Source organism: Opisthorchis viverrini, assembly GCF_000715545.1.
Source record: "Opisthorchis viverrini unplaced genomic scaffold opera_v5_107, whole genome shotgun sequence".
Classification (NCBI taxonomy): domain Eukaryota; kingdom Metazoa; phylum Platyhelminthes; class Trematoda; order Opisthorchiida; family Opisthorchiidae; genus Opisthorchis; species Opisthorchis viverrini.
The window spans coordinates 813,542-840,902 of record NW_008751763.1 but is presented as its reverse complement, the minus strand read 5'-3'; the positions used below and the strand labels follow the sequence as shown (position 1 = coordinate 840,902).

At 42.7% G+C, this 27,361-nt stretch overlaps 2 protein-coding genes across 2 annotated transcripts in view; one reads left to right on the top strand and one right to left on the bottom strand.

The window, feature by feature from the left end:
- Positions 1-8,088: 8,088 nt before the first annotated feature.
- On the bottom strand, positions 8,089-19,044 carry T265_05589 (hypothetical protein; the record flags this gene model as incomplete). Its single annotated transcript, XM_009170641.1, has 5 exons — positions 8,089-8,325; positions 9,690-9,802; positions 12,692-12,932; positions 16,660-16,673; positions 18,810-19,044. 5 exons carry the CDS (start codon positions 18,952-18,954, stop codon positions 8,089-8,091), a joined length of 750 nt encoding a protein of 249 aa, XP_009168905.1.
- Positions 19,045-19,560: 516 nt separating this feature from the next.
- Positions 19,561-27,361, top strand: part of T265_05588 (hypothetical protein) — a gene marked incomplete at both ends in the record, with an annotated part of 8,443 nt that continues 642 nt past the window's right edge. Inside the window, 8 exons of the mRNA XM_009170640.1 lie at positions 19,561-19,887; positions 19,933-20,397; positions 20,423-20,621; positions 20,794-20,899; positions 21,598-21,787; positions 25,484-25,732; positions 25,778-26,122; positions 26,148-26,287. Of these exons, the coding sequence (XP_009168904.1) occupies positions 19,561-19,887; positions 19,933-20,397; positions 20,423-20,621; positions 20,794-20,899; positions 21,598-21,787; positions 25,484-25,732; positions 25,778-26,122; positions 26,148-26,287 (2,021 nt within the window). The remainder of the gene's footprint in view (positions 19,888-19,932; positions 20,398-20,422; positions 20,622-20,793; positions 20,900-21,597; positions 21,788-25,483; positions 25,733-25,777; positions 26,123-26,147; positions 26,288-27,361) is intronic.

Genomic DNA, 27,361 nt, shown 5'->3' with positions numbered 1-27,361 from the left:
CAGGTAAGATCAATACAATTCGATGCGGTAAGTGGTATTCATTTGTCGCATCAGCGCACACTTCGACACTGCAGTTCTGAAACCAAGGACGGGTTTTTATCAAAATCTACCACGACTGCTTCGGTTAACAAGAAGGAGGGACACTGTAATCCTTCCGCGAGATATGAATGCTTAGGTCGGTCAATTAATTCCGAAAGAAGAGCAGTTGGGTGGTAGATTGGGGGGTCGATGAGTATGGTATGGATTATGGAAAGCGACCGCTTCGGTTGTCTGGAGATTACCATCTGTTCCTGACCAGTACTACATCCAAAACGAACGCCCACATCGAGTTACCGGGAGACCACAAACCGAAAGACAATTGTAAACTCACTTGTACCAGGTGGCTATCAGTTGCCGATGGAGAGCGTCAACTAAATAATATGATTTCTTCTGGGGTACACAGTCTGACTTTGATTATAACTATTTGAGCCCGGTTGTCACTCCGCCTTCCATCAGCATTGCAGGGGCCAAAACAGAGCAGTTCTATTAACAAACTTCAACAAGTTTCAGTAGCTCAAACTTATTGAGATGATCTGGCTAGAAAGCTACTGGAAACACACAGCCATGCGGATGCCGAAGATCGCTTGGAGGTTGAATGGAAGCTGGTTATACATGCCATGCTCTTAGCTTTTAGAACAGTTTGTCCAAGCCATCCGACTCGACTGAATGAACGCTGAATATTACCAAGATCAGCGAACCTTGTTGCTGCCAGAAAGGCCATACTAACAACAAGCGACTGTGAGGGTGAACACATATCCCTCAAACAGCGGATAATCAAGAGTCTGAGGAATGGCAGAGAGCGCTGGCGAATTTTGAAGGCCGAATAGTTGGAGAAGGGTTTTGATGCAGGCACCAGAAGCACCCTAGTTCAGCTGATTTGACCAACCGTTCAAGAAAAAAATGTGTCAACGGGACGATAGGCGGAAAAGGAGAAACCATGATTCACTCCCCAAATCGTTGTCTTGAGCAATGTGCTGAGCAGTTCCAAGACGAGTTTAACTAGTCTCCACCAACACAACAACTGGAAGAGCCCAGGGGGCTTGATTTGAACAATGACACAGGCGCGCCAACGGAAACCGAAATGCAGCTTAAGATATCAAGCCTCAAATGCGCGGATGGTCTACACCCAGCACCCTTCAAGAAAGATGGCGAGGTCCTGGTGTACAGTCTGACAAGCCTACAACAGGAGATTTGGAAGGAAAACAGAATATCAGTTGAATAGCACTTTTTGACCGTCATCTCAGTCTTCAAAAAGGGCACAAGGACGTCATGGCATCAGCTGGGTATCCGTCACATCTCTACTGCTTCCTGGCATCATCTTGCGCAAGTTGGTCGATTGTCCGAAGGGACAAATTTGTTACAACCAAAATGGCTTTGCCCTGGCCGACGCTGCAACACTCATATCTTTACTTTAGGACTGATTCTCGAAAAGCGCCACCCCTTCAGACGCCCCACGTTGATTGTTTTTCGTGATCTGAAATCTTAATTTGATTCTTTTTATCGTCAGAAATTTGACGGTGTCTTGGCGATCAAAGTAGTCCCTCAAAAACTGTATCCTTTATGAGGGCTCTGTATTCAAACTCTTGTGGGTGCATGCAAGTATATGGCAAGCCTTCGCCTGAGTCCAATCAGACAAAGCTGACATCTCTCACCTTTCCCCTTCGACTTCGTTATTGATGTGCTACTTGAAATTTCACCCTCTGCACCTGAAACCTCAGAGACGTTGAGTATGCAGTCGATATCGCTCTTCTCAGTTCAGATCATTCAAAAATTCCAACCATTTTGAATAACCTGAATAACTCTGCCGCTGCGAAGTGTAAAGTGCTACTACAAGACTGGATGGGAGCGAGCCCAAACCTCGTGTTTGCAGATGAGCCAACCGACGTGGTAGATTAATTTGTTTACTTGGGTAGCTGTATAAGGTCTGGTGGAGATAAGATTACTTATAGGATCGGGGAAGCCAGAGAAGGTTTTGCTAACCTCCAACTCCTATGCCACCAGTGTGACGTCAGTCTGTCAATGACAGAGTTTACACGGCGGCAGTACGGTCCATGCTGCTCTATGGATTAGAGACGTGGCCTCTTCGAGCAGAAAACGTTCGAAAAATATCAGTGTTTGACCATCATGGTCTCCGAAGCATTGGTTGTGTCCGGTTGGAACATAGGATCTGTTACGTTAAGGATGCCTGGTGGCCCTAGAAAGGAAGAACTCTGCAGCGATCGGTGAATTAGTTACGCTTCATAGGTTACGCTGGTTAGATAATGTACTCCGTGTGCCAGAAGTCCGCTGCCTCCTACGGCTGTTTTTGCCCAGTCGTGTACTGAGTGGAAACGACCGAGTGGTGGACAGTGTGTGACCTAGCTACGAAGTATGAAAACACCAACTAGTAATCGGAGTCAGGTCGATAACTGGATGAGGACCCCGGGACTCGACTCACCAATGGTCAATGGCATTGGTAAAAATGATCCAATCGGGCAGCCACTAGCGCGCACTAGGAGTACCCAGCATCCCCATGAGTGGTGTTTTGTCTGTCTTTATCTGATTGGTCCACATCCCAGTCGCGGTTTACATGTATGGGCCTGATTGGTTGAGTCGCAGAGGGGGTTCTGTTCTCTGCCTTTATCAACCCATTCCACCCTAGATGTGCAAACAGACCATTTCTCGCGCGATGCAGTTGTAAGCCAATTTTTTGCGTGTTTATCCATTAGCACTCATGTTGTGGGTGCAAATTATGGAGGAAGAACTTGCACCGCTTAAAATTTGGGACCAGGTAACGTTTGGCGAGATGTCAGGATCACTGCTTGGTAGTTGCCAAATTTCCTAGGGGACAGTTAAATATTAGTGCAAACACTCAGACCACACAGTAGATCTGAATCAAATTTCATACCTAATTCCCCTCCTAATGCAGCTTCTTCTCCTTGGAAATACCAAGGAACAATTGGAGTGGCAGTACATTGGCTGCTTGTTGTGTTTTAAGTTGCTTCTTTGTTCAGAAATACATGTGTTTTTATGACAGTCACTGACAATCAACTTCTCCATCGCACAACTAACCGAAAACGTCCCTCGGGTTAATCAGCATTCATGTGCATTTCAATCGGTTCTCCAATTTATGCGCGAACAAAAAGGCCTTCTGAGTAAATTCCGTACGCTGGTCAGAGACGGCATGTACTGTAATAGCTCATTAGTGCTTCAACATTTACAGTTGCCCTGAATGGTTTGAATGGGTAAATTTCATACCAGTTTTTTTATAAGCAGTTGCAGTTACTTCACCGTTCCAACGATGCGTTATCACCATCCTTGAGAACAAGTTTCCAGACATAGTTAGCCCATTTCGGCCTTTCAAACAAGTGGGCACCGGCCTGCGGGTACTCTGTCACTAAAAAATACCCGTTTGTCTGTTCCGACGTATCACTGCGGACGTTCTAGCATGTGTTGATACGCTGCTGTTCCTCTTGGCTCATCGAAGGTTCCTAAGTAAATCCGGTGGTGATAGGTTCTGATAAGTACGAAATTTAAGGCTACATCATCCAAGCTTGGCTAGTAAGCTAAACAGACTGATTGCTAGAGAGTATAAAGATACTGACGTGGATATGAATGTCGCGTGTATCCACAACCGTTGTCCATAAGGAGACCGTTAAATGTGTTCTAACTATGGTGCCGATAATTCACTGGTTCACAATCAGTAATCCGTACACCCACAAACAATTTGCACACTAGGCGCAGAGAACAGTCCAAAAAATATGACGCGATGACACAAACGGAATCTCAAGAAAGTGGCCAGAATATCAACAGAATACAGCTAGCATGACCCACTAATCCTGTGCATTCCCGCAAACAACTGCCTTTGGCTTTCCTGACAGATAACTTTTCTGATAATTATGCCCACCTATATGTAAAACGCACACGTTGCCATATAGGTTTCGTCATGTGAACGAAGCCAAACTGTGTTACAAAACCAAAAAGCACTGTACAATTGTTTCATCCTTGTCCGGAGTCTGCAGTGTTCATCTCGTGAAACTCAGAGAGTTCGGAACCCGCAACCTTCTGGTCATTGGTTGAACATTTAACCTCGCTGGCGACGAGCTACTGACGAGCAGCGTGATTAGCCCTCACTAAGGCAGGACGTAGCCCCAACCATCCTTCAATCACAGAACCAACATCACATGGTCACATATTGAGTGACTCTTCAAGTGACGACTTCTCAGACGGAAGTTTCAGGTATCTTGAGAAGTTGTTCATCCTCTGATTTACTTATATACTGATGGTGGTGTGAAAAGATTTAGGACTTTTCAGGAGAGATTACATAGATAGTAACTGAATGATTTTTATATGGCCTCATCAATACAATTTGCGCGTAAATGATTTTAGGATCGTCAAATTACAGTGAAGTTATTCAATAAAGTAAGTAAAAGCAACTCTATAACAAATTGGGAATCGACTTATGGTTCTGAATCGTGTGCCACAGAAGGCCCACAGGTGGCGCCCCTGGAGAAAGAGAGTCGGTTGTTTATTCAAATTCCAACTACTTTGGCTGTTGTGAGTGCATTCTGTTGGCCGGCTTTCAGCGGATTACAACTTGGCCGGATTTAACTGGTGCATCACGTGGGTGGTGATTGCACGGATCAAAACGCTCGCTAGTTCACACGTATCGAGCACTCCTTGAGAATAGGCACCGTGTCGCACACTCAATGTAGGCCTTGAAACACCAGAAATCAAGGAAATAGATCAACCAAGAGGAGTAATGGACTGGCACCTAATCCTTCCGCTCATTCCTTAATTTTCGAAGTAGCCGGTCGAAACGTAACTAGTAGCGAGACCTTATCACTTACATAAGGAATCTGAACCTGTAGAAGTTTTTTGTTGAATGGCTTCCAGGTTTTAGATAACTGTTCGGCTGTCTGATGTGTCTCTGTGGGAAGGAGTTGGTACACTTAACGTACTACTCATAAAATTGTTGAAAACTATTCGAGATGGTAGATTTTTGTTAGATATAAGTGGTATGAACCTCAAGTGTCATAACCCTGTTGGCTTCATCCAGTGCTGTTTCGATTCTGATTGGTTAGAAAGGAGATAAAATGCATGCAACATTCTGCTTCGGTTACGCTGTTATCGGCAATTTCCTGCTAAGTTACGAGGGGGTGGGTGATCCAACGTTTGAAAACCTACAAGAGACATTACAAAATTAATGATTTCTTGTGGTTACTCTATGCTTCAATTTATTTGGTTTTATTGTAAATGCCACAAGTCGGCCAGTATTACTCTCCTTTCCGTAATTCATGCAATCACCACTTAGGCCTCCGCCAAATAGGTATAAACAAACTCAAGCTATTAATTTGAAAAAGTTTCAAGGTTTGAGAATCTTGAAGTAGTGCTGCGCATCTTGAATGGCGAAACGCGATTTGAAACAAGAGAACATTCCGGAAGTTACGCTGCACATAAAATCTGCTGAATCATGCCACGGACTTCAAAACGAGCACGACCGAATCAACCGAGTATCCTCAAGTGTCATTCTCGTTCTTATAATTTCAGCCCTTTGAAACGTGCGTTCCAACTAAGCTTCAACTGTTTTGTCCACCCACTTGTTCTCCAGATAGGTGAAACTACTTCCGAGTTCACGTTTCATCTGGTAACCGCGTAGGCCTATTCGGAAGGCTACTTCAGATGTTGCCCGAATACCTGATGACATAATCACAAATTATGGAATAAATATTATGACGACTGTTATGTCTGCTGATTCGTAAATCTGTGGTATCTGCTGCTGGCCCGCTCCAGTGCCTAGTTGCCGGAAAAAAGACTCACAGAAGGGAACACAACAGCTATATTCTGAACAAGCGAGTGCGAGAGAGTAAGTGCGTGCGAGAGCAAAAGTTTCAACGGCCCCATGCTATTTAAAGGGGACTTTCTGATATTGATCCAGGCTGTCTGATAGGCGTTAGTGAACACCCATCAACATCGATCGTTCCGCTATGAAATGAATGAACGCAGATCGCATTCGGTCATGCTTCTGTGGCGTGCATGAACACTCATCAGCTTTTGCTGAATTAATAGAATGATTGACTGGCCTGGATGCTTGCCGGCTTTCTTGTTGAGATTTTTGGTTGAGGAGTAGGTTTCGTTCTGAGGTTACATTCAGGAATATGACCTTCCTGATAACGACTGGTGAAGATCTGAGACCTTACTAGTCTCATAATTAGTTATCATTGAGGATCCGAGAAGCAACGAACCACATGTTTGGAACTTAGTGTATGTTCGGTAGCTAGTCTGATGAAGTGTCCCTCCCTCCGGTAAGTAAAATGCAGCAGCTATCTGGAACTGGCTGAATAATGTGTAGACCTACGGTCAGCATCCGGAAACTAACAAAGGTACTGGATTACTCTGCGCCCATATTTTGACTCTAAATGAGAACATAAAGTCCTAGGCGGCTGAAGTCTCATGACCTGCAACCTGGGCCTGACTACCTAATGTTTTTGATACTACTTCCTAAACAATATGCATCTGAAGCGGATTTTCAAAAGTGCCGGAGTGGCTTAGTTGTTCAGATATAAACTCTTGCCAGTAGAGTCCACCATTTCTATCTCATTGTGATAATAAAATGCAACACCACAGCTGGTTAGGTCATAGTTCATCAGTCTCAGCCAATCTCTCCAGAGAGGGAACGAACATCCTATTACTAAGAATAATTTCGCCGCAGAAAATCCCACCTTCGTAATTTGTGCATTGAGCAACAAATTCAGGTCAGCTTTGCGCATGTAAGTGTACGCACAGGCATCTTTCGTTCCACCTATTGACGCACAACACGACAAGGATCTATCAGTGTAACGGTGCATACTACTGATGAAGAAATCAAGTAACCTACTGTCTGATGTCCCGGCTCTTCCCGTATCTAACGGAAGATGTAGGTTATTACGGAAATCAAGGAGTCAGGTTGCATTGTTTGGTTATAATTGTTTAATAGTCAAAGAACGTCCAAGAAAGTTCAAGGGGACGCTTGGTAATGTTCGCTTTTAAAAAACGATGTGCCAGTGAGATGTTTGTTTTAATATCTTATTGATTCTAACCACTTGGTTCATGTTTGCTAATAAGTAACTTCGCACCAAAGGGTTTTCCTCCCCTCAAACGTATGCATGTATGAGCGTGTCCACCCACTTTAAAGCCCACTGACATTGATTCTGACAAAGTCATAAGTGCCGCACGTGATAATGGGGATGTCGCGGTTGATATGGATGTCGTCTGTGAGGTGCAAGATAGCTGTATTCGAAATTTGGATATCACAAAAACATCACCTGAACTCTGGCAAGATTATCTGTCCCACCTTGAAATAATCAGCATGAAGCCCGTATCAGCAGGTTAAACCTGCTGGCTGGATGACCTTGGCCTTCGATGACTTTCAATTCTTCACTGTGAAATATTCCAATGAATAATGGGCGGAGATTTGAACCGAATTTGGGCACTTACTCAGAGACAATGTTGCTTCCCAATGTGTTGCTGTTGATGAACGCTGTGTATCACCGGTCTCAAAGGGTTAGATGCAGCAAATTTCCTTCCATCGATATTCGAATAGCCGCACATGGTCTGTCTGATTGTCCCTGATCGATTTAATCTATCATTTTGCCGAAAAAGTGACTTTTAAGCTCCGTTTATCATAACGAAACAGTTAGTATGTTGAGCTTTCTTTTCCTCTTCTACCCAGGAGAGTTGAGCCAAGTGTCGTCAGTTTTGGGGACTGAAAGGGTCTTACTTAACTCACTGATGACATCTTAAACGAAACCATTGTAAGCGTCCTATAAGAGTCAACACAACATACAGGTGATTCCTGACCTAGACCAGTTGCCGTGATTACAAAAGCCCAAGGGGTTTAGCCCGAGATCTACCTCGTTCTAGGGTGGTCAACCCCCGATGAGACCACTTATGATCGTTCTGATTTTAGGTTGTAGGGTACCATTTTTCACGTTGTTTGTTTGATCCTACTGACGCGGCCACAGTACAACACTGACCATTTTGTAAGCTGTATTTGGCTGAGTTACAAATTCACCTTGAAGAGGTTCCGTTTCAGGTTGCCAAACCGGGATATTTCGGTTTGTGGCGGAATCGAACGTTCATGGGATGGTCCCAAGGAACATTCAGTGCTTGTGATAATTTGAGCGGAACAGTTTGGGGTTTCTTCTCATCCCAGTACCGTGTGTTTTTGTGGATCTGTATGTGCGCTTCCAACGCAGTGCGATCTCCAATATTCGCATATTCAATCATCCGACATTGAAACAGGCCAACCGGAATGTCAAGTCGCAGCTGTAACTAAAGTTCAAGGAGACCAAATACATGGGTGGTATCAGTATTATATTAATATGTATAAATCATAGGGAAGACTCAACAATTGAGAAAGTTACATTTCATTATACACACAGGAGTATGTGGAAGGGAATTCATGACACGCTTTTGAATTACTGCAAGTGTGACTAGTAGTACATCCACACTCTTGCTTCACACAGCAAGTTATGACATTCACCCAGAACAACAAAACAACAAAAATGTGGCAGAAGTAGCGTCCGAATTCAATCAAGCCGCCCAAGTAACCACCGACACGAGAAGGATTTTGGCTAATGTGCACTCACAAAGTGCCACAATGCTTCTGCCTTCCCAATGTTTCTTGCCTTCCTTGAGTTGAGTGGGTGCTTTGGTGTGTGTGTGTGTGTGTGTGAAAGGGGAAAATGTTGTCCACTATCGGATGGTTTGTGCTTGTTATTCGGCACACAGGAATGACATACAGACCAAATGAACCAGGACATCTTGATGAAGATTCGTTAAACTGTTACATGCACTGTCTTCAGTTGGCTTGGTTATTCTATTTCACTGGAGAGAGGCAGATACAAGAGCGGACCGTATGAATTACATGGGGCATACAGGTCAATGGGAAAATTTGGAAGAGAACCTTCACCACTAAAGTACCCGCTGTCTGGCCATATCATCAATATTTACAGATCTTGATATGTAGTAGTGCTTCTTCTCCAAAAATCATTTAGTAAGTAAAACCGCCAAGACACCTGCATTTCTCAGCCGCACTATGTTATCAGAGTCGTCATCCAATGCTCGTCCGCTCGTCAAATGGTTTCTGTGATGGGCGGAACAATTTCAATGCCCATATTACTATTAAATGTAATAAACCCGTTCACAGCTACATAAAGGGCTTCGATGCGCTTCACTCCCATCTGTTCAATTCTATCCTCAGTCCTGATGAAACTAATCTGTGAAGCCCACAACAAATGGAGTAAGCATTTGACTCGAGTTTTGCTTCTCAGTATGGACTCCTCAGACGAATTGCTTCAGGCCAGAAGGAGGGCTGGTCAAATGAGAGTGATGTAGATATGAGCTCTATTCTACACATCTCGCTGCCAATTAGATTCGTGGTGAAATAAGTTTACTTGTTACTAGAGTGCGACAACAGCCTTGACTGATTTCTTTGGTATGAACCTGGTCACACTTGAATGCCCACGTCAGTTGCACAGCTTTAGTGTAACAGAACAGAGTATCTAGGAAACTGATACATTAAATCCGATCCCGATTCAAAATTGCCACAAAAATCAATAAGTTCAGAATACAAAGAATGCAAAGAAAGTATAGGTAACAAACCGCAGAACAAACCTCAGTGCACGTACTTTTGAGACTACTACGTTTTCCGAGCTCTCAAGGCTAACCAAATTATTCCTGTAGGCGATATCTTCCTGGTGGATTCCCCAGGCTTGTATAGCAAACATCTGCACCACGACAACTGGAAAAACGCAGTAGCAGGCTATAAGTATTCACGTTGAGGCTAGCAGTAAGGATAGAACTTAGGGGAAACGCAAACTGGAGAACTGTATAGAAAGGCTCAAAAAGGTAGTAAAACTGAAGAACAATGCTGAATTCAGGTGTATTAGGACAACGTTTTTTTGGTGCAGAGGTTCACTTAACCTGCTTGTTCGTTGCAATCATCTCGAAATTGAAACCACGCGGCCTAATGATGAGAAGTTTCGGGAACAACTTGCGTCTCCTTCACAAGGGTGAAACAATGGGTTACGTTTTTGCTTTCAAGAAGTGGAGCACTTGCTCTGCCCAGTTCTCCTTGAGGAATATCTATTTTTGGACAAACTAACATAAAATCCTTAAGATAATTTTTCTAGCGAACCAAACCGGACACCTGGTCAAAGTGGTAGCACGAAAGTTCATTGTTTCAGTTTTATCGGCTAACCATCACACCAAGCCGTGACAAGATAAAATTTTCATCTGCAAAGTTGTCTGTATTCTAACTGGCATATACTTTAGGGAATACAATTTAGGAATCATGTTATTCTTAGAAATATAATTGTATCTACTGCGTCCGACTGTTTCTGTCTACGTGACATTTAAGATCTTGCTTGGTTTTCATTTTCACAAATTTGGCGGTGGGTTTTGTTTTCCAAATCTGTTAATACTGCTTAAAAACAACGATTTCAACTTCGTTATGTGAACCCATTCAGTCAGTTCAAACTGTTTTCCTTTCTTGAGGATGCCTCAGGACCCCTTTGCACGATAAGGTTGGTCATAACTAATGCATTGGTTTTCTGCCCATTAGCTGAAATGAACGAGAAACACTTAATCACCTCCAGTTTCCTCCTGTTTCAGCAAGCGTGCCACTTAAATGTCCTCCCACCAAAGTGGATGGAAAATCGATAACTCAGCTTGCTCTATAACATCCCCAGTTTGGTTGGCCAAGCATATCGATAGTCTCAAACATTCTGGTGATGAAATACTGAACAGTCAACAACTTAAATCGGTTAAGCAAGAAGCTAAGAACGCTTTTTACTTTTTGTTCCATTGCCAAATACTTTGAGTGAAAAAGACTTATCATAATAGACACATGACACAGAGTTGGAGACCCAAAACATTAAGGAAATCACTTACTAAAATTCTCTTCATCATCAGGATCACTATAGAATGCTGCAAAACACGATGTATGGAAATGCTAGTCACAGTATGTTTATGAGTTAAATCACTACACAGTTTTGGTAGGAAAGCTATATTTTCACGAATTTTAAGCAGGATATGAATGAGCGTGAAGTGAATGAATAATACTATCTGTAATGATCATTTGAAAATGAAGTGCCCAATTTACCTTATCTGAGCCGGATACGGCCAGTTTGTTTGAAAATACAACCATACTCAGGCCCTTTTCCGTCCTTCCCCCTTGCAAACTTCCTCATGGTGCCTACTCATCTTTATTATTCAACATGTACTCATGATTCTTTTGTCCGAGGACTTCTATGTCACGGTCATTTGACTGCCTCTGAAGTGCAGGTGGTATCTCTGTACCAGTGAAATTTTCACGTGAGCTTGCCTAACTAACCACCGTCTGATTCTACGTGATTCATTAAAAATAATCAGACCATGAAGAAAACCAATCATTAAGTTGCTGAAAGCCGTTCGGCAGTTCATGGAGGCTTTGTCCTTGCTGGAGCTCCCCAGGTATGCGCACTCCCAAGCTTTTGTCAACATCCTGTTTTACTTGAACCAAAATTGCACGAATTATGTCCTATGCACTCATTTGCTTATCACTTTGGTTTTCAAAAGAGACCAAACTGAATAGCCTCTGAATCTTTCGTTTCTAAAATTCGGTGGCTGTGCCTACCTGGCGAGCCGCAAGAAAAACGAAACCATTTGTCAGCTTTCGAAGTTTCCAACGACGTTATCAGTAGCGAACTGCGATGTTTCGAATGTCATACCACCTGAAACCTAAGGAGGCTACTGAAAAGAATATTCAGTTAAAGCACATCACAAACGAGAGATTTAGATGCAGTTCAAGTGGGTCGCTCGTGAGAACCAAACAGGTATGCAAATGAATGTACCTGTCGAGCTAGCGAGACCACCGTGATAGGTTTCCCGCCACAAATGATGTTTTGCTGTTGAGAAAACTGCGTACAACAGCATTTGTCGATAGTTCGACGAGCTCTGCACATTTTTAATGCAGATTTCCTCCTGTACGCGTGGCCAGTGTGCGCTGAAAGACTGAGGGTTTCTGTACAGTTGTTTCTGCTTCAAACTTATTGCTAAACATCAGCAGTGCTCATCCCACGAATCTCCAGTCAGAAATTTCGACCGTCACTGACCACCTAGCCATTCGGCTTCGAGTGATTCAACAGCTGTGTGATCAGCCATCACATAGGCACGGCATAGCTCCGCTCGTGCTTTAGTCACGTGATCCACATTACATGGCCACCGGTTGACTGGCTCTTCGAGTGACGATTTATCAGTCGGAATTTTCACTACTCGTAGATTATTAGTAGCGTGCTGCGAGGTGATCAGCATGTGACAGGGAATTTGGTCAAAATACTCTTGAAAATTGGTTTATGGATTATGCGCAGCTTACTATAGACTATTAGCAACCACAGAATTTTGTATAAACTAATAGTTTACTATTGCCGGTGGTCTGAATAGATTTGGTTTTTTGTAGAGATTTCGTCCTGTAATCGAAGCAAATTTATCCACGGTAGTTTGCTAATTAAGTAAAATTGTGTTAATCGGATAATTGTTTTGGGCTAGACTAGAATTTCAAAGCAACCTAGACACATTTTAACACATGAATAACATGAATGTTAATTAATCTGGTGTAGTATGCAGAGTTTTTACTCAAAAACTAACTTACCATACGAGGGAACATCTCGGAATGTGAAAACAGAGAACGATGCCCATTCACATTTGTTTTTCAGGAGCTCAAAAAAGGTCAGATCCGAATACGCACTTTTTCCTAGATGTGGTGTCAGCGTTGACCGAAGTACCTGGACTCGAACTGTTGCGTAGATCCCCATTCCACCCCGTGACAAAACGTGTCCCATGGGATAGCAGCAGTACTTCAAGGGCCCCAAAAGTTGGAAGATACTTTCAAGCTGATAAATCAGGTGATGGAGAGAGGAACATAGGGTTACATTTTGTGGTCCCACTTAGGAGAACAAAGTAGACAAAATCATTGTAAACTGCAGCGTTTTTTCTAAAAGAGACCCTAGAAAATCGATAGTTATAGCGGATTTGATGTCCTGTTGACTAGCTCCCATCAGGGCTAACTGGTCATGGCTACTTAGGTTGAATATTGTGAGGTGTAAATCAGTAGTTCAGTATTCCACGAAAATATTTCTGGGCTGTATCATCTATTGATTACTCCGCAGCATCGTTTGACGAAACAGTGTCGCGAGAAATCATTAAGGCCAGGATGAGTCCCGATTGCTATTGTTCATTAGCATCTTCTAGGAATTAGCTGGTTTTTAGGTGCCGGCGCATGCAACAAGCGGCAAAGTAATTAATATCCTACATTCAGTGTCCAGCGCATCTCATCAGAATACATGGAAGGTCTATTGGTTGCCGGCTGTCGGGAAATAGGCCAATTTTTCGGGCCAATGCATCACATAGTTAAGAACTCTGTAACTTGGGGATGAAAAACGAATACATCAGCAACCGTTTCTCGAATTTAACTTACTCTTACTAAACTAACATCGACAAGTCGAAAACGACAGAATGCGTGTTTAAAAAACGTGGCCAAATAGTGCGTTTGACCAGTTCAAGAACTATGTTGATGCCGGTAGCCGGTCTGTGGGCGACGATTACCCGATCTAGTTTTCTGTTAGTAGCGCACATGTGGTGGATCGTGTATACCGAATTTGTTAGAGTCCGTCAATCTAATGAGAAAAAAGCACGACTTTTGCCATTAAGTGAACGCAACTGCCTGTGATGAAGAAAGTAAGCGGGATTTGGCTCGGATTAGTATTCATTTGTATCACATGTCACCCGACATTCTCAGTAAAAAATCTTGTTAGTTGCGGGATTCGTAGAACTCACGTTCACGTCACAATCGTTTGGACAGTCATTTCCTTATCCTGACCCAGTTATTCTAGTGAGTCAACACCAAAGAAAGGAAGTACTGGACTCGAGTTTTACTATTCTTACAGATTAGTTCAGCGCCGGTCATCTGACATTCGAGGCGAGCATGTTGCCACCACTCCACCGCCATACCCACGAAATACCAGGATTTTCAGGTCTACATAGGTAAACGTGTCGATGTTTGAGTGATTTGATTGGTTTGCCTGACTCTTCGAACAGTCACTTGTCAGCATATTAGCGCTAGGACATGAGGAGCACTTTCAAACATGAGTGATGTGAACGGGAAGTCCACAAAAACTACAACCTCTTACAACTAAGTAAAATTTACCAGAAGGTTTCAAGCGTCCATGGTATTACTTGACTGGGAATTCCTGAGAGCTGCATGAATTGACCGACACAACCGGAAGAAAGATACTGGGTCGTCGTCCGATAAGGCATGCTCAAGGATGAACAATTTTGCCGTTTAAAAAGTGTAAATTCAGGTGCACTGAGTGTGCGTTTGTAAAAAAGTGGTAGCACGCTCAACTCGTATGTCAGGCAATCGGTGCTGCCGAGGATATACACTGCTGGTGAGTTCCAATACCAGAAAACTCGAGCCCAGTGGTCTCATAAGAATAACAGCGTCCATAAATACAGTCTGCCTTGTTTTAGTAGTGCGCCCAAAGTACAAATCCCCGAAGCCCATAGGGCGTGCCACGTTTCTTTTTACTTTCAGAATCACCGAAATGAAGGATTTTCTGTGCTGACTTCCCGTAGTAGGCTAGAATTTTGCATTATTTGTAGTTTTCTGTGGATCTGACAGGTTACAAGTCTAAAATGGCGGGGGTGCGTATCTGCTCTAAACAAGACAACTGTTCTGGCCCTCCAGTATGCAAAACATGAACATTTCAATAGGTGAGTCGGTAAATTTGTCTGTAAAACAAACATGTGCTTACCAGCCTACATTCAATCGATCTGTCACTTGCCGAGTCAAGGTGACTTTCGAAATTCTGAACGAACATACCTAGTTCTGTTTCTGAAAAGACAGATGTTCAAAGAATTTAACTCAAAAAGAACAGGTGACAAAGTCCAACTGTTCTGGCCCTCCAGTATGCAAAACATGAACATTTCAATAGGTGAGTCGGTAAATTTGTCTGTAAAACAAACATGTGCTTACCAGCCTACATTCAATCGATCTGTCACTTGCCGAGTCAAGGTGACTTTCGAAATTCTGAACGAACATACCTAGTTCTGTTTCTGAAAAGACAGATGTTCAAAGAATTTAACTCAAAAAGAACAGGTGACAAAGTCACCCACCTCAGAAAACCGAAAGGTGGGAGTGCCTAAATACCATCGAAGTTTTGCAGCCTTTGAATTCACCGTTCAGGTATGATAACCAAAGAAGTTGAACGAAGAGTTCACCGTGTAAAATGAGAACAAAATTGAGTTGAAGTGGCCATATAAGGACATCTGAAGACAACTCGCAATTTGAAACTGTCAAAGAAGTTCGATTGAGAATCATCATTATCACTTGTAATCGTTCGACTGATAGTAATTGGGTTTCAGGGTTTACTTTCAGATCAACCTGAGCTGATTTGCTGCCGTGAGATCACTGATAACAGTGAATCCTACGCTACCTGCCCCATGATAAGTATTCCTGAGTCAGTTAGCTGGGTTCTCATAAAGCTCTGATAACCATTTACGCAGAACATGGGTATTTGTTAGGGTCACCTGACTGCGAAGTACCGGGCCTACTAGGTCAAACAGACGTTTCTTGAGGATGAAGATTCACATGTAGAATTCACAAGTAGAATTTAAAAGCCATTCTGACAGAATATTGGGTCTCTGCTTTGCAATTTTGCGTTATCAAACCTCCGTTTATTGGAGGGTAACAAAAACATTCATGCACTAAATAGGCACAACAAAGTATGCACTATTAGGAATCCCCTATATTTTTTATACCCAGTTGACAGACGGCAACACTTCCTATTACTGGAAGGATTAAACATGAATCGATGCAGTTCTAAGCACGTGACTATGAAGAATCAGGGGAAATTTCCGGCTACGTGCCGGCATTCCGATGAGTGGCGTGGGTAAAGCAAGCATCCCATACAAAATCAATTTTCCTTGCCTCCGAAACCTGGTTAGCTCACGCCCGTCACAGAGAGGAGCAGCAAGCTGAAACGTCCAGCAAAATCAAGATTTCGAATGCGGATGAAAATGCCTGGGTGATTAAGCTTTCAAAATGAAAAAAACTTCATCAACTTCGAATCCCAAACGCGCACAAATACGTTCACTCAATTGATGTAGTTGACGGTTGCTCATAGCTGATTGAAAGCTGGGAGCTTTCGTTCAAAACGTTATGGATTTCATTTTCCAGCAAGATTCAAACGCTACATCCTAAGGACGCTAGTTTTAGGAACTTATTCGCTGTCACTGTGTCAACGAAAAAGCTTTTGCACGTGATACCCTATGTGGATACTTGGTTAAAAATAAAAAATGCTCGATATTCTTAAAAGCTTTGCGAATTCTTATCAGAAATCGATAAAATAGCGATGGAGGACTCTATAGATGTTTAGTCTTCCATTAATGCGGACTGAACCCACGACAAAAATGCATGTAAATCTGAAGATGTAAGTTGTCCAAAGGCTTCTTGTGCTTGAATACAACCAACATCTGAATTTTCTGGTGCGATTAAGAAGGCTAGTTCTATTGAAAATTAGATTTAAAAGTTGCTCATATACACCCAGTACACTTACTCACGTATTCGTCGGTAGCTGCAAACATAGGAAAGTGTAGCAGCATCCTCATACTAATCTTATTGTCGAGAACATTTGTGTTTTTGAAAGTGAATCTTTTGGCCAGTCAGTCTGGAAGTTCCTGATTCGAAATATTCAGTGCAATACGCTAAGTGATATGTTACGCGCATTATGGTTTGCTTGGAAAAGGGTAAATTCGTAGTCCAGTCATCTTTCAAGAGGAATGCCTCCGGTTGTCTCAAGTCTCACAATTATTCGTTTCACAGAGGATCAAGTTGGTCTCACAGTAAGGATGATGCACTTTCAGTTTTATCATTACCCATATATACATATCCATATACATTCCTAATCGGTTTCTCTGGAGTGCTTACTCGGAACTAAGCTGAATCTCTTATTTATTGGTTCTTCTTTAGAAACCTTAGAGAAATTAACGACCATACAATGTATTGCGAAATCTCAAAAATCTTACCCACTTAATCATGAAGCCCTCGTGAAACGAATCATTATAAACGATAGATTTGGAAGAATTCATTTGCGTCTCCCAACAAAACCAAATTGATATGCAAATGAGTGTGATTGTGGAATTCTGTCCAGTTTGGGTTCAAAAGCAAGTAAGGTTGACGGGAACTCGGGTTTTGTGCCTGCCTGATGAGCCTGAGTAGAAAGTGTGAAAGCGGTCGTGGGCTGCCAGAGGAGTTTCAGCAACCAAATGAGTAGTGCGTTATGTCTAATTTTGGGTCTGAATTCTAATTTGCCATAGGTTTGAAAATTTGTCCTCCAACGATATTACCATTAGGTATCTTATAAAAATGCTCAAGTTCAGTTAACAGTCCTTAATCGAAAGATTTTTCTTCGGACACTTCAACAGTTACCCTTTGTATCTTAACTTTTGTGTAACAGTTTCGCCAGCGCTGGTTGCGATTATTGCGTGCTACTTCTTTAACCACTCCAAGGAGCAAGTGAACTTCCAGCAGTACACTTCAAGGACTTAGAAGGCAATCAATATGTGCTGATGGGTTTGAAACAGACGATTTAAGAAAAATTTGTTCTTTTTTCTGTCTTGTTGAGGCAGCGAGACCATACTGGCATAAACGGGCCAGGAATATTTCATCAAGTCAACGTACAAATGGTCTTCTGGATCCGTCTTGAGCCTACACACGACGAATTATTGAATGATTTTAGAATGACTACCAACCAAGTGGGTGTGTGATTAAAGGTGGACTGTAGAGAGGTACCAGTGAAGGAATTGAATATGATTTTATGCGCAACCGCTACCTCAGTTCGATAGGTTAAAACCTGTCTTCCAAAACAGATTCAAATTGTTTTCTTCAGGATGACACTGTAATGGACACGAGACCAGCTTGTAACTGCTGAAAAACAAATTAACCGAATATATAAAATGTAGCAAGGAATTCTCTCAGTCAGCTAAACGTCGAACTAAGGTCGCACCTGCTTCAGGAAACACTCGCATATCTGGTTCATGTAGTCTGATCCTCATCATTTGACGCCTGGGGACGCTTGATGCCTACGGTTTACAGCCACACATTTGTGGACCAAACAACAATCCTTCAAGCGATACTGAACTGCGATCGGTTAACAGTGGAGTTCATACATGAGTTATGGTCAAATTGATCGGAATGAAGCTGGTGCGTGCGTGCGTATGAGTGTTGGTAATGTGGAGAGATTTCGGAATTTCAACGAAGATTACATCCTGTCAGTGGAGCTAATCTATACTGAAAAGCCGAGAAACAGACTTATCGAGAATCGCCAACAGTACACATCTCATGGAATTCCAGTAAGAACTTGCTGCCTAGAAGTCTGAACGCCTAGTCTTTCGGTCACTAATATGAAGCAGGATGGCTTCTACTTTGTTAGTTACATCTTGAGGTAAATTTCGTTCCTAAGCGGTTCTCCCATAGTTTTATCACTGCACATATTTTTCTGCGTTAGTCATACTCATTGCACTGGGTTCCAGTTCGGTCTTAAGGTACACGTTTCACTGTGTTCTATTCTCATGCTTCGCTTACGCGTTCATTTGACAGTTTGCTTGATACCTTGGTGGGAGGCAAAATTAATGTGAAAATGACTTGATCTGACGTGACATATAAATTATTGAAAAGCCGACACAACTGGCAAAATAATGATAGTACTCACAAAGGTCTCCATACATTGGCAACTGGAAATTTCTATGTGTGCCGTCTTGCACTCCCAAAGCATCTACCGCGGCTTGCAATCCCATCTTCCATTGCTCTGGGAAACCTGAGTCAGGTGAGTCAAACGTCGTCTGAAAGTGACTCATGGACGACACTATAAGCTGGTCTTCGCTGTCCAGGATACGTTGAGGGAGAACATTCACAACCCGTGTTTTTTCGGACACTACGCATTTCAGCTGAATTATTTCATTAAGAAAAAATATGTTGACTGGGTAAAGCGGAACAGGTGAAGTACTTGGTAAACAATAAACAAAAAACTACTAAAAACATGATATGCAACTTCACTGGCTTTCTGGTTTAGCTAAGTGCATCAGGTTATCAACATACTATCCAGACTCGGGTTCACGGTATTCAGAAAGCATTGGGAAGACTGTGCTCCACAATGAGATAGCAACAGAAACAATGTCACTTTTACATGAACAACTTATTTTGGTTTTGCAACAGCAGCAGGCAAAATTCGAAGAGTCTTAGTTGAGGTTAGTCGAAGTAATCCTTCACAAATTGGAAATTCGAACTGAAACGAAGAAATCCTCTTTGTGAACAGTGTGGTTGAGTTTCACTACGATACTGAATCCGATTCTACTTTCGAATCATGGTTACGATGATACGAAGACATTTTTTGGATGGAATACGCGGAGTTGGATGATGGTTGAAATCGCGACTGTTACTCCGAAAGCTCAAGATAAGCAAGCATGACTAATTTATTAATTTTATTTCCCTCAAATCCCCCGAAGGTGTTTTCCTTTGATGAACTTGCACAACTGTTGAAAGATATTTTTTATGAACCGTCTTCTTCACTGAACTTTTGCTGCAACTGTTTGAATCCGGTTAGATCGGGCATTGATGACTATCTTACATATGCAAGCGTATTGAACCGTCAGTGTGAAAGATTCAAACTCAGAAAAAGGACAGAAGATCAATTTAAATGTCTCAGCTTTATCTGTGGCCTACAGTCACCACGAGATGTCGACATCCGAGCTCGATTGTTAAGCAAGTTTGAACAGAATCCATCAGTCAACGTTTAAACGGTTATAATGGCGTGCTAAAGTTTACTAAATCTCAAGCACGATACAGCAATTATAGATCGTACTAATCTATCTCAATTTGACCATGTGCATGCCGTTTCGAAGATTATTCAGAGGCCAGGTGCGAAGAAGCAATCGGTGGCGTTCAGTAAGCCACCTACGTCTTACTGGAAGTGCAATAAATGGCACTTCGCCCGTTTCTGCCCCTTCAAGAAGCACCAGTGTCAGAAGTGCCACAAAAAAGGATACAAAGAAGAGTGCTGCCGCACAACCTTCTCTCAACAAGGCAACTGGAAGTGCAATGGCACTTCGCCCGTTTCTGCCCCTTCAAGAAGCACCAGTGTCAGAAGTGCCACAAAAAAGGATACAAAGAAGAGTGCTTGCTGCACAACCTTCTCTCAACAAGGCAACAAACCATTCAAGCAAACAATGCGTCCTTCAAAGCCACACACCAAACCAGTACTAGTCAGTTTCAACCCGGATTGGAAACGTCAGAGAAAATTCGTCAGTTGTCTTAAGTGACACACAGGTACGTCTGCAACTCGATACCGCTTCCGATATCACAGTCATTCCCAAAGATATCTGGAAAATAATGGGTAGACCTCTTTTCAACTTCACAACTCGTGTTGCTCTAAACGCTTCTGGTGGAAAATTACAATTGACCGGTGAGCTTCCTTGTTCTGTGCTGTGCAACAATATTCGTTTCACTGGAATGTTACTTGCCCTTGGTAGATGAATCCTATTTTTAGCACCATTTTTGACCCGTCTAGAACATTCCACGTGAGCTTTATGAACAACGACCCGTTTTCGGCTGCACATGACACGTCTGTACACGTCAGTGTTCAATAGATTAGTTGGTTAGCACGTTCATTGGCTTTTTGGTTTGGTTAAGCGCATCAGGCTATCAAGCGGCTCTCTGGACTCGGGTTCACGGTATTAAGAAGGCATTAAGAAAACTGTGGTCTACAACAGAAAACAACCTCACTTTTGTACTGGCCGAGAAGAGGTACCTTGATTTGCGGAGACTCCTGGATCTCTTTAAAGTGACTTCATATTGTGATGTCACCTATAAAATGTCTTTCAGCGGTACATAACTCACAGAGGCCAACCGATAAATTGAACAGTTTTGCCGTTGCACGTAAGTGCTAATCTGGGTAATCTGGGGGTAATCTGCGAAACGTCAGTATGTGTAAACCGGCATAACAGTGTCGGAATTTTACACGCATATCCGGTGTCCCACGGTGGGCTACGGAGGCCTTAGTTGTGCAGATCATTCTTTTAAAGGCAAACTACGTACGACCTTCATCGCTTGCCAATTTCATTACCGTGTTGGAAAGACCAACGTTCACTTCTAGAAGTATTCATGTATGTGCATTAACTTGGTTGATACTGTGGGGTACATACTGATAACGAAACGGAAGACAATGGTCTCAAGCAGCCCAATAGACCATATTCCATCTTCGCTAGATGAATGGATTATGCCGACAACGAAACAACGCCGCATCAGATCAAACTCCAACGCATGACTAAATCACCGTTTTCAGAAAATTATGAAACACGAATAGTTAGTGTATTGCCTAGTAGTGTTCCGCTCTTGACATAAAAACTTCATCAGTCAAATTAACTTGGGGCTGCATGCAAGAAATTATGTTCACTAATCTACCTAGGGCAAAGAACTACATACCGAAAATCTTGAGCCCAAAGGAAATTAGTGGGACCACACAGAAAAGCAGACGAATATCGGGCACTGAACAAGGACTCAACGATTGCAGGACGTGAGCTAGACACGGGACAAATAGCAGACTTGGGAAAATTTAGATATCTTGTGGCGGGATTACGATTTATACCAAAAGGATTGATGATCAAGGTAAAAGAAATGGATAAACAGTCCACTGTGGGCAAAATAGGAGCCACAGAGCAGCTGATGGCATAGACAGTGGTTGTGCGCACTCCGAGTCAAGCGACGATGAGTGGATTTGTCAGTCACAGAAAAAAATGACAAGCTTACTTCTAGATTGGAAAGTTCAATCCGACCAAATATCATGATTTTCCTCCTCTCAAGACAACTGTCGCGGGAACGACACCTCCGGGCAGACGCATTTTGTAGGTAGTAACTCAAGTGGGATTGTGGTTTGGGGTGAATTGAAGAAACCTGACGCAAATGCAATTCACGCCAGTGTACCTCAGGTCATCGGTCACAACACGTACTCATCCATATGAACTAGCCGATATCTAAAACTGCTCTCGTCTTGTAAATCGGTCAATCAGACAAACGAAGATTTTCTGTCAACTATCCACTAATTAACCCATCGATCATTATTTAGTCGCTTCTGAAACAGCGACTCCTTGATCGATTCCATAGGTTTTCCATTTGATTAGGTAGAGGATTCTTAAAATGGGAGAAGCGATTGCTATTATTTGTTACAGTTCGTGTCTCTAGGTATTCGGACGTTTTTGGTCCCACACACGTGGACATGCTTCACAGCTGCTCACTCTTCTTTTCTGTCTTGGTCACCAAAGGTACTTGCTGCTACGTGGTTAGAATGCGTTTCTGCCTGCGTAAATTTATTCGTTATCAAACTGACTTGTCGTTCAAGGTCAAAAGCTGGTTCATCCAGGTTTCAGGATAACTAACCAAGTATCTGGTTTCATTAATAGCCAGCGAATGCTTACTTTCATTTGGACAAGCTATCTATGAGCCGTAACTGGATCAAAGTGCAGTCGATGGTGGCAATGATCAGGCTGAATAGTGTAAAAAAATTTTGGTGACCTGCATGAGGATCAAGAAAACAGACTATCATATCCTTGAGTTCTAAAGTACATCATGTGCACGAACGTTGAGGTGTTGAGGCACACTGTACCACGAAAAGTGATGTTTCGTTGCTGATATTTTGAAGAGTTATGAGGACAAACTAGAGAGCACATTTTCTTGTCAAATTGGTTTTTCGTTTTCTGATGCGCTCCGTCCTTGTTGGGTCCATTCTGGCGGGCTGTTCTCTATCTTGGAGTTTCCCTGGGCCATGACAACACCCTACGCAGACAGTAAGTAAAATTATGACGTTGCTTTCCCATAAGAGCACCCTACACAATGAGCACGCTAGAAGAGACGTTGCTATATATCCTTTGTGTACCTAGCTAATGACACTGCGAGCACCATGTTCAACGAGGTACTCCGTTGATTGTACAATTCACATCACGTGGTCACGTGTTGGCCGGTTTCGCGGGTGACAACTTCTCAGATGGGATTTTCAATCGCTGGACAAGTACTTTCCCCCGGGGATTATCGCAGATTATGAGAAGTTCGGTAGATTATGGATACCAACAGTTTATAAGTAGCTCAGAAGATGAATAAAATTCACCCAATGAGTGAAACTTCCGTCTGAGCCAGCTAACACGTGTGACCACGTGATGTAGATCCCGTGATTGAAGAATGAGCGGCGCTACATCCTGTTTAAGTGCGAGTTGATCACACTGCTGATCAGCCGCCCGTGGCCGAACGGTTAAGTGTTCAAACTACTAGCCAGGAGGTCATGGGTTCGAGACTCCGGAGTTTCGTGAGATGCGCACTGCTGATGAATTCCGATTAGAGTGAAACAGTTGTACAGAGCTTCTCGGCTTTTCAGCATAGGTTGGCTCCACTTACAGGACGAAATTTCCACAAAAATATCAAATCTCCTCACACTAATTACATTACTATTTCGATGTGAAATGAACCGCCTGCTTTTGAGACGAAAAAGTAAGTATTACAGCGCTGACATCACTGGTCTCAGGGTTAACGGAGTAGGCGTGCAGAAAACACTACATTCTAGAGTGCATAAAGCTACGCCACAATCGAAACGAATCTTAGGTTAGGGACGGTGCAGTGTGTTTCTATGAGTGACAAGCAGAGACGAAATACTTGCATCCAGATTCGGAGATTTCAAGGTCACACTTTTGTGTTACCGCTTAAGTTCGTCAGTGAGATACTACTTGATACCAACTAATCAATGGCGCACTTGAGACAGTTGGTGAATACCGTAAATTTCCTTAATATTGGTATACAGAGACACGGAACCTTAGAGATACATATCTCCATCAGCTTAGTCTGCTCAAGACAAACCCAAATTTCTCAAGATACTCTCACTTGCACTCAAAATGGATTTCCACGGGTGAATGCTGTGAATACCAGCCTAATATCTCGTTTGTGTTGTTCTTCAACTGAGTTTTCTGCACCAGGCAGCCTCGTGACTCAGATGCTACGACATTCGAGATATCGCCACCTTATGAGTAGTGTATTACGTATATACAGTGTACTGCGATACTGGAATATGGTTACAGTTAAACCATGAGGCGTCCCAGTCAAGTGCATTCATTTGAAGAACGAGTGACTCATATGGGAATCAGGTTAGTCTCCCGTATAAATTGAAGTACCGTATGAAGTGAAGTACCGAACTACTTAACCCATTTATACAATAGTTTTAACGCTCATTATTTTTCCAGTAAAGTGTCTACTTCAAATTCTATATTTGTAACTAGCCAAAAAGACCTAAATAATCGTGGCAGGGTTTAAAGGCTACTGGATGAGGGCAACGGGGGCATAATATATAAAAAGCCTTAATGCTAGGGATCTTAAGAAGCAAACTTTGAGTCACGTGCGTAATCATGGTGCTCACATTTCATCGGGTCAGCACGAAATCGTAGCTGGTTAAGGCTTTCACAGATACGACCTCAACCAAGAGGCAGCTATCCTCGCTCTTTATAAACCCGGCCAAAATGTGCCCGACAGACGCTCGGTTTGGATTTGCACGATTTGGCTCTAGCTGATGATATGTGGTTTGACTGCGAGAAGACTGGATGAGCTTGAAGCAATTATACCAATGTACTACTTCTCAGGTTGAATTAAAAAAAAACTGCTATTTGATGCGGAGGAATCACAGCAGAATTTCGGTAGAGAAAGTTTGAAACTCCCATTAGTGTGGGTACCACTGGCTGATGGACACTGAGCCTCTTTAGACCCTACATACTTCCGTCTGTCCAAGTGCCACACAACAGCCCAGCTAATATGACGTGAGGGCAAAATGAATTCCAACCGTTCACAATAGCCGATTCACTATAGTTACTTGCTATCTTAGAGACTAACGCGTAGCCGAGGCAGTGGTGACGATCGATAAGCTGATAACTACGTACAATAGTTTGCGGTGGTCACATGAATAAACTTAGTTTCGTTTGCTTGTTGACAGCGTACCACATTTGGGATACCGTTTTTCCTGAAACGCACAGTGGTTTAAATATCCCGGTAGAAGTAGAACCGGAATCGGCTTTTGGACCGGGAGGTACCAAATTCTGGAGAGGAGCGCCAAGATCACATTTTGTTCACAATCGAAAGCCCTAAAAGGCGTGAGTTTAAGGGAATCCGATTCTACTTTCGAATCATGGTTACGATGATACGAAGACATTTTTTGGATGGAATACGCGGAGTTGGATGATGGTTGAAATCGCGACTGTTACTCCGAAAGCTCAAGATAAGCAAGCATGACTAATTTATTAATTTTATTTCCCTCAAATCCCCCGAAGGTGTTTTCCTTTGATGAACTTGCACAACTGTTGAAAGATATTTTTTTATGAACCGTCTTCTTCACTGAACTTTTGCTGCAACTGTTTGAATCCGGTTAGATCGGGCATTGATGACTATCTTACATATGCAAGCGTATTGAACCGTCAGTGTGAAAGATTCAAACTCAGAAAAAGGACAGAAGATCAATTTAAATGTCTCAGCTTTATCTGTGGCCTACAGTCACCACGAGATGTCGACATCCGAGCTCGATTGTTAAGCAAGTTTGAACAGAATCCATCAGTCAACGTTTAAACGGTTATAATGGCGTGCTAAAGTTTACTAAATCTCAAGCACGATACAGCAATTATAGATCGTACTAATCTATCTCAATTTGACCATGTGCATGCCGTTTCGAAGATTATTCAGAGGCCAGGTGCGAAGAAGCAATCGGTGGCGTTCAGTAAGCCACCTACGTCTTACTGGAAGTGCAATAAATGGCACTTCGCCCGTTTCTGCCCCTTCAAGAAGCACCAGTGTCAGAAGTGCCACAAAAAAGGATACAAAGAAGAGTGCTGCCGCACAACCTTCTCTCAACAAGGCAACAAACCATTCAAGCAAACAATGCGTCCTTCAAAGCCACACACCAAACCAGTACTAGTCAGTTTCAACCCGGATTGGAAACGTCAGAGAAAATTCGTCAGTTGTCTTAAGTGACACACAGGTACGTCTGCAACTCGATACCGCTTCCGATATCACAGTCATTCCCAAAGATATCTGGAAAATAATGGGTAGACCTCTTTTCAACTTCACAACTCGTGTTGCTCTAAACGCTTCTGGTGGAAAAGTTGTCTTAACACACAGGTACGTCTGCAACTCGATACCGCTTCCGATATCACAGTCATTCCCAAAGATATCTGGAAAATAATGGGTAGATAGACTTTCAACTTCACAACTCGTGTTGCTCTAAACGCTTCTGGTGGAAAATTACAATTGACCGGTGAGCTTCCTTGTTCTGTGCTGTGCAACAATATTCGTTTCACTGGAATGTTACTTGCCCTTGGTAGATGAATCCTATTTTTAGCACCATTTTTGACCCGTCTAGAACATTCCACGTGAGCTTTATGAACAACGACCCGTTTTCGGCTGGGCTGCACATGTCTGTACACGTCAGTGTTCAATAGATTAGTTGGTTAGCACGTTCATTGGCTTTTTGGTTTGGCTAAGCGCATCAGGCTAGGCTATGGCTCTCTGGACTCGGGTTCACGGTATTAAGAAGGCATTAAGAAAACTGTGGTCTACAACAGAAAACAACCTCATTTTTGTACTGGTCGAGAAGAGGTACCTTGATTTGCGGAGACTCCTGGATCTCTTTAAAGTGACTTCATATTGTGATGTCACCTATAAAATGTCTTTCAGCGGTACATAACTCACAGAGGCCAACCGATAAATTGAACAGTTTTGCCGTTGCACGTAAGTGCTAATCTGGGTAATCTGGGGGTAATCTGCGAAACGTCAGTATGTGTAAACCGGCATAACAATGTCGGAATTTTACACGCATATCCGGTGTCCCACGGTGGGCTACGGAGGCCTTAGTTGTGCAGATCATTCTTTTAAAGGCAAACTACGTACGACCTTCATCGCTTGCCAATTTCATTACCGTGTTGGAAAGACCAACGTTCACTTCTAGAAGTATTCATGTATGTGCATTAACTTGGTTGATACTGTGGGGTACATACTGATAACGAAACGGAAGACAATGGTCTCAAGCAGCCCAATAGACCATATTCCATCTTCGCTAGATGAATGGATTATGCCGACAACGAAACAACGCCGCATCAGATCAAACTCCAACGCATGACTAAATCACCGTTTTCAGAAAATTATGAAACACGAATAGTTAGTGTATTGCCTAGTAGTGTTCCGCTCTTGACATAA